Here is an 11,559-nt window from a genome sequence, read left to right as displayed (position 1 = left end):
GGAAGTACCAGGTGCTAATAAAAGACCGTACTGTTGGCCGACTGTTTCCATACCTTCGGCGACTGCACGCTTGCTTCCCACTGGACATGGATGGCTGCCAATGGGGTAAGTTATGACATATACATAGAGGGTGTAGGCAGTAGCGCTGTAGAGCAGTAATTTGTAATACTTTCGTAATTTGTAATACTGCAGTAAATTGTAATAAAATTTTGCAGTAATTTGTAATACTGCGCTAAATTGTAATAAAATTTGGAGTAATTTGTAATAACAATCACTGCAGTGATTTGTAATAAAATTTAGAGTTAATTGTAATAAAGCTTTTTCGATGAACCAATCTCTAATTTGAATGGTGGTACTAGTCAGTGAGCAGACGCTGATTGCGTATCCTTTTATTTCGAGCAAACGTGTTTTCTTTTAATCATTTTTAGCAAAGTTTTAACATGTAAAAGGAATAGATGGATTTTCAGGTAACAGAGTGCCTTCTAGCTACTAGTATCTCTCCACGGTAAGAGCGCCCTTCCATTCTTCCCTGAGAACCGAAACTTTTGAAAACTGAAAGGCGCTTTTATAAACTCTGTTTGCAGGATTAGCAAAAGGTGACAAAAGGTTGAGATCAGTTTGTGTAATTAATGTTATAGAAATCAAACATCGTACTCGCCAAGTGTTTGACTTGGAGGAGAACTCCACTAATGCGAGAACCTGGGATTGAAAAGTGCGGCTTTAAGCGGAGCTATAGCACACTAAAGTTTTCTTCGAAAGAATTAAGGAGTTCATTGGGTATGTTTTACTGGAGCGATAGTAGCTGACTCCTTTGCTGGATTATAATTCTTGCATTTCTTTAAGAGTAATAATGATTGGAACATTTCCAAAAGTTCTGCAATGTATACAAATTTTGTAGAAAAATCATTGGAAATGGTCAAATACCTTGCAGAATTTTGGAAAATATTTTAATCATTATAACTCTCAAAGAAATGCAAGAGTTACAAGCCTGGAAAGGAGCCAAGCTTTTGCCGTTTGTCGCGAAATTGGGCTACTATCGCGCCAGGTATACAACAGAACCAATAAACTCCTTGATTCATTCGGACGAAATACTAGTGTGCTATAGCCCTGCATATAAGTATCCAAAAGTTTACCTCTTGTTTAGTATATTTGAAGAAATAATACAGTTAGGCTATTGACCAAACCCTAATGATGTAGTCAATCTGAAGCTGGGTTAGGTTTAGGTAGGCTGTCCCCAGTAAGTTACTTACGAATGTAATTAAAGTAGTTGATCACGCCATCGTCATTGCTTCAGAGGGGTGTCAATTTAGGTTTTTGAAAACACTTAAACAGTGCTTGTTGATGACTCCGGTTCTCAGGGAAGGATAACAGGGCGCTCCCATGATTGCTAGATAGATAGAAGGCCGTCTGTTACCTGAAAATCCATCTATTCCTTTTACATGTTAAAACTTTGCTAAAACATGATTAAAAGAAAACACGTTTGCTCGAAATAAAAGGATACGCAATCAGCGTCTGCTCACTGACTAGTACCACCATTCAAATTAGAGATTGGTTCATCGAAAAAGCTTTATTACAATTTACTCCAAATGTCATTACAAATCACTGCAGTGATTGTTATTACAAATTACTCCAAATTTGATTACAAATTGCGTTAGTTCAATTATTACAAATTACTCCAAAGTTTATTACAATTTACTGCAGTATTACAAATTACGAAAGTATTACAAATTACTGCTCTACAAGCACCAATGTTACTTCCGCTCCGAGACTATGGACGCGTACGCAGTGACTTGTTAAAACGACGCGATGGATGTTTCACCTACACTGAGAGAATGACATTGCTTACGCGCTCCTTTCAAGGCACAATACGCCCCGGGAACAGATATTCGGAATTTGGCATTTTCAGAATTACTTTCTGCTCTACAGCGCATGTATGCTAATTTAATTTTTTTCAAGGAATTGTCCACCTTGCCTTTGCAAATGACTTATTAAAGTTTCCATGTTCAGGTATTACATACAAAGCACGCCTGATTTTCAGTAGTTTGGTGTCCTTGAATTTGCCCGCAGTCCTCTTATTTATATACTTCGTTATGCAATTGTTTTATTCAATTTTCTTTGACTGCGTAGGAGTGAAAATTTGAAGTTTTATGTTTTCGAGATGCATACCACCTCAATTATGTTCCTTCTATCATTCGCACACTCCAGAATGAGAATACACCATAAGGCACGACATATATCCGTTACAACATGATTGTCACCGCAAGGGTTGCTTTTTTAATCCTGCAAGTGGTGAGAGCAGTGGATATGATGGGCATCGGGGTTATTGACAACGACTACAATAGCGTCGATTACGTATATCCTAAAATCGACCCTGCTGCGTACGACATCCGCACACTGCAGTGCCGCACGTCGACCTACGTGAAGACCTACGACTCTTGCTTCCACGGCAACGGAACCCGGTGCGGGGACGCCGTCTTCCTGCCAGTGTACCGCGATAACATGTGGGAGTGCCACTGCGACTACAACTGCAAGCTGTACGGCGAGTGTTGTCACGATTTCGAGCGGGCGTGCGCCGACCATGACTGGCAAGAAGAAGACAAGATTGAGATCGCTGAGCGGATCATACCGACTGACCCCCGAATGGAACCAACCGACAATCCCATTGGAGGCGCCTGGCAACGGTGTCAGCTCGCGGAAAACACAGATTACCGGGGCTTGTGGGTGACACATGGGTGTCCTGGGGACTGGACCGATGGTTATGTACGTCGACTGTGTACTGATGATCTGGCACAGGAAGAAAGAGAATCGTTATCAAGTAAGCGCATACACAATATCATAAATTGTCTTTGTTTTTGTAGATAAAACGATTCAAATAGAGAGTTCTACACTTGAACTCAAACTTTCCTTAAGGAAATTCCGAATCGTCCATTTTCATGACCAAGAATGAAAATAATTGCTTACCCGTGCAAAGTTTAGGACTGTCGGAAGCGAATTAATAAAATTTACGGATGTTGGAAATAGCCTGGGGGTATGTGTGTAGGAGGTTACCCATTTTAAAAAATGAAGATTTGTAAACTTCATATTTTCCACTGACTTCAAAACGGGTCGTGAAAAGCAGCAGACGATCAAAGAATCGTGAAAAATTGATTAGCCAAAAAACCGAGGCAACCAACTCTTTGCCTATTGACAGCTACCAATACGTGTACATGTTGACAATGATAGTATGCTTAAGTTGTGTGTTACTCATACGATATCAAAGAAAGAATCCAGAATCTAGAATATTGTAATTTGTGTCTGATAACGTGGTTGCCTCGTGTTTTCTGGTGTTGGTGAAATTAGGAGCCTTTAAACAAGATCAACTTCGATTCACTGGCAAATTTTACACACAAGTTTACACGCAGACACAAGTTTAGAATCAAGAACAAGCATAGGGTATTTGCCAGTGGATATTTGAAAATTTAAAAGGTGTTCTTAAATACACAATACTTATATTGTATTTGCTTACTTTTTAAATAAAAAGAATCCACATCTCTGACACACTGTGTACTCCATATATTTATATTTACGGGTTCTTATATTGATATACATTAGTTACACCAGTAGTTATAGGCCAATCACCTTGGTTTTATTAAACCAGACTCCTGTATGAGCAGAGGTCAAGGAGTCGTTTCCCTTAAAGCCCAAATAGCTGCATATGTTTGTCAAACGATCTCAAAATATCTTTAGTTTTCCAAGAGTTTTCTTTAGATGACCCAGTAGAGAATAAACAATGACTGTCAAAAGTGGCATGTAATTTCAGAGGTTTTCACGTCATTTTAGATTTCCCGCCATTTTCAAAAACTAATCATATGACAGAGAAAATAAAGATTAAACAAACAAAATGTTGGCGATCATGTGTTGTGCATTCAAGTAAATGGCATCAAGCTTGTTTCTGGTATGATCACGATGTGTATGTGCAGGAAATACTCTTTTTGTATTTTCCCGTGGGGCGCCATTTTATGGGTGAGGCACCCGTTTAATATTAAGCCTTTTAAAACGTGTAGGCACGGTCCAAATCAGCGAGCAGTGATACTTCAATACAAGTCCTTTAGTTAGCACATTTACACGAACCAACTTTGATTTGACATTATGAAAATAAGGCATAAATTAGCAGCTGTTGGGGCTGCAATAATTATTATCTGGATCACGCGTTGCAACCATTTTATTCAACAAACTTTAATCTTACAAGAAATATCTTTCCTTAAATATAAAGTATATCTAAACAAATGCTCGAACATGTTAAGAACAATCTTCTTCTTCCTTCTTCTTCCTATTCTAGCCACCTTCAATCTATGCCAAATGAACGACTATGTTACTGAATCAATACAATTAGATTGGTATTTTTCTTTTAAAAGGGATAACTTTATGAGAAAAGGGCAGACAACGATGCTGCTGGGCACGCTACTGTATGACTTGACATCAAGCCAATAAACTCTCCTAATGGCAGTCAAACTACTTGTGAATCGATATTTTGTTGATATCCGCGTAATATACCTTATGGTATTAATTCCCCTCAGGTGGACGATACTGTCGTATCAGTACAGTCAATCACCAATGGATGGAGAGTCTGTGTGTGGCCCAAGCAACCTGTGTTCTCTAATCTGATTTAGTGCATTGCATGGCTTTCGTAGAAGACACCTTGGGGATAGATATTCGGACTGTCAAACTGTTACATTACTTTTTGGTCTATCGCTTTTGGGGGCTCATTTTCGAAGCTCATGGAGTCACTCACGATTACTCTACTCCATCGATTTAATTTCGTGAAAATCAAAAATTTGATTTTTCCCTTTACAGTTTACACAGGATGTCGATCATTTTGAATTTCAAGTGTCTGGAAATAGTAATTTGCTTCTTTTGTGCCAAATTTCGCTCGGTGATCCCTGTTTGAAGTTTTCTTAGTGAGCATTCATTTTTACGGGGAGGGGGGTCTGTTGAATTTAATGTATAAATGAAATGCAAAAAGCGACCCCCAATTGAATTTCTAAAATTTGACCCCCTCCAAAATCAATCAATTGTAAAATGTCATCCCCACCCCAATTTTTCATCTGCTTTGATCGATTAACCATTTGCATTCTTAAGGCCCTGGGGTGGAGTTGACATTTGGAAGTACCATGTGGCATGACTTGTGACTTCCTTGTAACTACCCTTGTCTAATCAAGTACATCAATATCAATAATCCAGTGTCTATCAATACACAGCAAAAAATATTCACAGTTTCGTCATAGACCGTCGATGTATCGTCAATCAACATTTCAGTGAAATTCCCAAATCAAATTTTTTGCACACACAAATCATGCACTTGGAGCCACCTAGCTTACTACCAAGTACATTAAAATCAATAATAAAGCGATCTAAATACACAGATTTTGCCATTTCTGTATTTGAAAAATAATATTCATAGTTTCCTCATAGATTACAATGTACAGAGTGAATGAATATTTCGGTGAAATTCCAAAACCGAATACCCTATTCTTATAAAGTACATTAAAGTGGCACTCCCACTTGGTAACATTTTTAAAACACATTTTTTAATGCCAACAGTCGATATTTGACGTGGCGACTGCGCACGGATTGCTCGATATCGATAAAAACATGTCATTTCCCTAGCGTATTTTTCGCATCCCGAAGTTTTACGATCGTTTCCCGAAATCCCCCGAAGGTTTGTTGTTGTGCTGATTGACGATATTCAAGGGAGTCCATAATAAGTTCGAACGATGCAATTAATTTACCTAACACTGCGAAGACTATATACAGCATTATGCCTTTACCTCAGGTAATTTTTTTTAAAATTCTCCTTAGTTTTTGTCGTTTTCATTATTCTCAATCAGTTGTATTATATTTTTAACCAATACCACATAGATACCAGTTTTTACATGTAAAATATTAGCCGCCTCTGATGACTACATTTTGTCGTCTGCCACACGGTTACGCGTGGTTCGATACATAGCGGTATGCGTCTATACATACCACGCGGCGGCCGCCATGTATCAACCACGCGTATCTGTGCTAGTCACCTATGCGAATTCTGGTGGAATCAGCAAACTTTGTTTTTCGCTTTTTTGCCGAGTCAGTAAGACTCGGCTTTCCCACACTATGACCGATCACTAACGCGAGTAGTACTGTGGCGTACAGCAGCGTCAGCGTAGACTCGTACTCCATAGCTTAGTTGATAACGGCCCAGTGCCGAACGTTCGATGTTCGGAAGTTGAATTTAGGTGGGCCATCAGAATTCAAACTTTCCATTTTTTGAGGACATGTTTTTATCGATATCTCGCGATCCGCGCGCAGTCGCAACGTCAAATATCGACCGTTAGCATTAAACAAGCGACCTAGCGGCCGATATAGCTCCGCTGTGTTTATGTAGAGAATAACTATTTTTGACACATGTTGATGAAGAAGGTGGAAATCTTTGATAGCTCAATGCAATCGCTAGAAAAAAGTGGCTAAAATACACAATTGAAGATTTCATCATACTTTGAATATATCACATCAGATCATTCCTAAAGATAATGTCAACCAAGGCTATCTGATGAGTAGTTTTTGAGAATAAAATTTTCTAACCAAAAATGGCAACAATTGCCCCAAAAATAAAAATTGCAGATTTCATCATATTTCAAAAAGACCAAATTTAGTTCATCTATAGAAACCTGTTTACCAAATTTCAAAGCTGTTAGACCAGTACGTTTTGAGAAACACATTTTTTAACCAAAATGGAAAAATTGCCCCAAAAATCCAAATTGCAGATTTCATCATAATTTCAATAAATATAATTTAGTTCATCTATAGAAAGCTGTATACCAAATTTCAAGCTATGAGTAGTTTGGAAATACACATTTTTTGACCAAATATGGCAAAAATTGCCCCAAAAATACAAAATTACAGATTTCATCAGAAATTCAATACATATTACTTAGCTCATCTGTAGAAACCTGAATACGAAATTTCAAAGCTATCAGACCAGTACTTTTTGAGCCACATGTTTTGACCAAAAATGGCGGAAATTGCCCCAAAATACAAAATTGCAGATTTCATCATAATTTCAGTAAATATCATTTAGTTCATCTGTAGGAACCTGTATACCAAATGTCAAAGCTGAGTAATCAGATGAGTAATTTTGGAAATACACTCTTTTTGACCAAAATGGCAAAAATTGCCCCAAAAGTACAAAATTACAGATTTCATCAGAAATTCAATATATATTACTTAGTTCATCTATAGAAACCTGTATACCAAATTTCAAAGCTATCTGACCAGTTCTTTTTGAGAAATACATTTTTTACCAAAAATGGCCAAAATTGCCTTTAAAATGCAAATTTGCATATTTCTGCACAATTTGAACAAATCTGAAAAAGATCATCCCTAGGGACATATGTACCAAATATCAAAGCTATCTGACTGGTAGTTTTGAAGAAGAAGATTTTTAAAGATTTTTTTACCAAAAATGACAAAAATTGCCTTAAAAATACAAATATGCAAATTTCACCATGATTTTAACAAATCTGACTGAAGTCACCATAAGTAAACTGCATATCACATTTCAAAGCAATCGGACAAGTGGTTTCAGAGAAGAAGATTTATTACCAATAACACCAAAAAATGCCCCAAAATACAAATATGCAAATTTGAACACGATTTGAAGAAACTTAAGTGAGGTCACCCTAAGTGAACTGCATATACAATTTCAAAGCAATTGGACTTGCGGTTTCAGAGGAGAAGGCAATTGTTGACGCACGACGGATGAAGGACGACGGATGACGACGACAGACGACAACGGACAACGACGGAAAATCAACCTATTTGATAAGCTCCGCGTCGCTGACAGCGGAGTTAAAAATGTGTTTTAAAAATGTTACCAAGAGGGAGTGCCACTTTAATATCAATAATCAAGGGTCTATAAGTACACAGATTTATCTAGTTTTGTATTAAAAAAAATATTCATAGCTTCCTCATAGACTACAATGTCTAGTGAATCAACATTTGGTGACATTCCGAAGTCAAATTTAGAAGCATCTACGTCCCAACATCTCATCTTATTCATTAAGAGTCAAAGTGTTACAAAAGTTATATCGTGAACATGGTATGGCACTTATTTCTCAACTTGAAAATTTATTTTTGTGTACAAAAGAGCTCTTTTCTGCTTGTTACCACCTATTCAGACTGAATAAAGCCATGTTTGTATTGTTTTATGTACTTTTTGGTCAGTGCTGTAGTTTTTTTTCTTTCCATAAGTCAATACAAACCTTCGTAAAATTTGCCCCCCCCCAAAAAAAAAAACAAACTAAAAAACAAAACCGTTTCGTAAAAGTCGACCGCCCGATTTCCACCGACCCCCCCCCCCCCCCGGCCCTCCCTGTAAAAATCGAATGCTCCCCAGGGAATCTTATAGCCAAAGTCTAATTCTTTCAATTTCGTGCCGCGTACCACCTTACACGCTTTCCATCTTCTGTTCTTTTAATGCAGATACAAACATCGCCTTGTTGGACACACCGGTCGTATCCACCGGAAGTTATAAAGTCTATGCCAACGTGTTCTGCAGTGTATGTCACGGCGAGAACGAGACTGATATCTTCTACTTCCTGACCAAATGGAACTGCTTCAGAAGAAACAACCTTAACGATATTCTTGACAACGACGTCGATCATGTAGTCGGTGAACTGTCTAATTTTCAAGATTGCACAGTGACCCATGATCTGCCCGTATATTCTAGCCGTGTCAGATCATGCACAGAGTACCTGTCAACTTGCGACCCCACTCTGTTCTCGGACGATGAGCTCTTTGCATTGTGGGAAAGTTTTTGCCAGTCAAATTTTTCAATGTGCGAAACTGGTGTTACAGTGCCCAACACGTACTTTAAAAACCACTATTGCGGTTATTGCAACGGCTACCAGATCAACTTTTGCGGCATAACGGGCGAGGGCTCTGGTGGCAACACGATTCCTACCTGACGGTCATTTTTGAAGTACGACGGGACGGCAGGACGATGCTGTCCACGGACTCACACAACTCGGGCAGGGAGGTGTTTTTGCAGAACAACGCTTCCTGCGTCGGCGGTGCGTACGTGATCGGCAGTGAATGTCGCGGGGAGTCGGACACCCCAAATTTCCACCAGTCAGAGCTCAATATGACCGACTTGCCTGTACACGATTCCTCTGTATGGGTGTTGACTGTCGTCTTCGGCGATGAGTCACTTGAAAATACTCCTCTCCAAAGTGACGATGAGCTATTTCAAATCAATCGTGATATTCAAAATACGATAATGCAAAACCTTGTAGATCTAATCGAGTTCCAAAACATCTCAAACCTTGAGCAGCTAGGGGGTATCAATAGGCTCAATTTAGTTGTTAAAATCTTATGGGCTGAGTCATATTTCAGAGTTTTCAGCGAAGCATGTTTCAAGGCCGTGCAAGAGTTAGGGTTGTCGTTCGGGGTCCTTGAATTCCACCTCATGTCGGCTTTCCATGCATCGAAAACTAATGACAACGCACAGTTCTGTCCAGACGGTGCAGTTACTCAGGTTAACCTGGTAGGTGAAGTGTTCACTTTTGTTCCCGAGAAAGCATACGTTTATTTTAACACGTCTGGGGAGTCTTTCTTCCTGAATACGATAAGGTGGACAGACGCTCATCAACTGCTATCCGGTAACTCTCTGCGGGCCAGCAATTCAACGCGGGAAATTCAGATGCACTATATGTTAGATATCTGTTATCCCGCCAAACTTTTGTGCCCGGACGGGATAATGCTGGTGCTTGATGAGCGACAGTTGATAAAATCAAATCGAAAGCACGTGATTGTGTTTGACTATCACAATTTTAGACTAGAAACGACCAAGTATGTGCGCTTGTTTTCAGAATTTTCGGGTGAGTCATTGGTGTATACCTGTTTTGAAAATGCGGTCGCCATTGTAGGTTCAGTTGTAGATGGTACTTTAAGCTGGATAAGTTTTGCTTGTACGGTTCTCTCATTACTGTGTCTTTTTGCATCCGTAATGTTACATTTGACTGTATCGTCTTTCCACAACTTGCATGGGTTTATGATGTGTTGCCTTTGTTCTTCGCTCTTTTGCGCCCATCTGCTCTTGTTGACCACTCTGAACATGACACACCTGTCCACTGTCTGCCGCGTGATGGCAGCATGCACCCATTACTTCTGGCTAGTATCCTTCTCGTGGATGGCGGTAATCGCGTTCGACGTGTGCCGGGTGTTCGCGAGGAGTATATACATACCCAGTACACGATTCGACACCGCCCTGTTCGCCGTCTACTCGCTGATAGGCTGGGGCTTACCTGTCGTTATCGTTGGTGTCGCTGTTCTCGTTGACAACTGCAACTGCACTGATTTTGAAGTAGGTTATGGCGAGGGCGAGTACTGCTGGATTCATGACCAGACGGCGTTTGTCACTTTCTTTCTGACCCCGGTGGCAACAGCGATAGTTTTTAACATCGTTTGTTTCTGCATCGCGTTCTTCAGCGTCCACTACAACGTGATGAAGAACAACCGAAACCTCGAAAACAAGTCCTTCTCCACCAGCAAGCGGCAGCTAATCATGAGCTTCCGGTTGGCGAGCATCATGGGAGTCACCTGGGTGTTTGGGCTGGCACAGCCATTCGCGAACAACCTCGTCATAGATTACATTTTCACGTTGTTGAACGCCTCGCAGGGAATTTTCATCTTCGCGTCCTTCAGTCGCATCCTATTTGCTGAAGTTTCTAAAAGCTGGCGAAGCGACGGAAAGAGTTCGGAGTCGTCAAAATCGCGCCGTGATAATAAAACGACCGTGGCTACACTGACAAAGTCATCCGTCGAAGCGGATAACTCCGTAAGTCTGGATTCATAAACGCCAGACTATTGGCATAAAAAATATGAGTTGTTTCAACATTCCTAAAGAAAATAGAAAACATCGATCGGGAATTATAGCTTATTTTCATTTGGGTGTGGGCATTCGAAATCAAGCAAAGATGAAATTGACATATACATGCCAAAATGTGAAAAAAATTAAAGGGTGGGAGGTTTTAATAGGGTAGGCCGGGTCGCCATTTTATTTTATTCGGCCAGAGGCGTACCAAAAGCGTAAGGAAAATAAAATAGACCAACATAGAAAACGACAAGACGGCATGCTTTGGTCAAATCGGCCAACTTTTTTCACTTTCAGCAAAAAGCGCCCTCAAGTGTCGGAGGGAAAGACGTTGAAGCACTATTCTTAATTAATGCACGCACATGCACGTACCAAAGTCGATGTTGCTATCCTCAACCTACCGTTGTCGCACTATGTCTTGTTGGCATTCATTAGCGCGTTCAAATTAGTTGGTTTTGAGATAAAACTGATAAACTTTCGCCTTTACTTTCTCTAAAAGTTCTCTGTGTGTAAACTACACTTTCTGTGCTGGCATTCTAAAAAACAGGGTTTGCCTCGTAATATATGGCCGCGATACAGTACATAAGGCCATAAAATTGACTATGACATCATTATCTGGAAAGCTACCACCGTGAGCTGCTACACTAATGTCAACCTTCTTATACAAG

At 39.8% G+C, this 11,559-nt stretch overlaps 2 protein-coding genes across 2 annotated transcripts; both read left to right on the top strand.

Annotated features, from left to right (window-relative positions):
• LOC139137197 (uncharacterized) lies at positions 1–11,526 on the top strand. Its single transcript, XM_070705176.1, has 3 exons — positions 1–105; positions 2,206–2,815; positions 8,500–11,526. Exons 2-3 carry the CDS (start codon positions 2,248–2,250, stop codon positions 8,982–8,984), a joined length of 1,053 nt encoding a protein of 350 aa, XP_070561277.1. The 5' UTR covers positions 1–105; positions 2,206–2,247; the 3' UTR covers positions 8,985–11,526.
• Positions 10,133–10,873, top strand: LOC139136424 (adhesion G-protein coupled receptor G7-like). The gene has a single exon (XM_070704149.1). It carries the CDS (start codon positions 10,133–10,135, stop codon positions 10,871–10,873), a length of 741 nt encoding a protein of 246 aa, XP_070560250.1.
• Positions 11,527–11,559: the final 33 nt, after the last annotated feature.

This window comes from Ptychodera flava, chromosome 7, assembly GCF_041260155.1.
Source record: "Ptychodera flava strain L36383 chromosome 7, AS_Pfla_20210202, whole genome shotgun sequence".
Classification (NCBI taxonomy): domain Eukaryota; kingdom Metazoa; phylum Hemichordata; class Enteropneusta; family Ptychoderidae; genus Ptychodera; species Ptychodera flava.
Note: the sequence above shows the minus strand (reverse complement) of the source record. Positions and strands in the feature narration are given on the sequence as shown.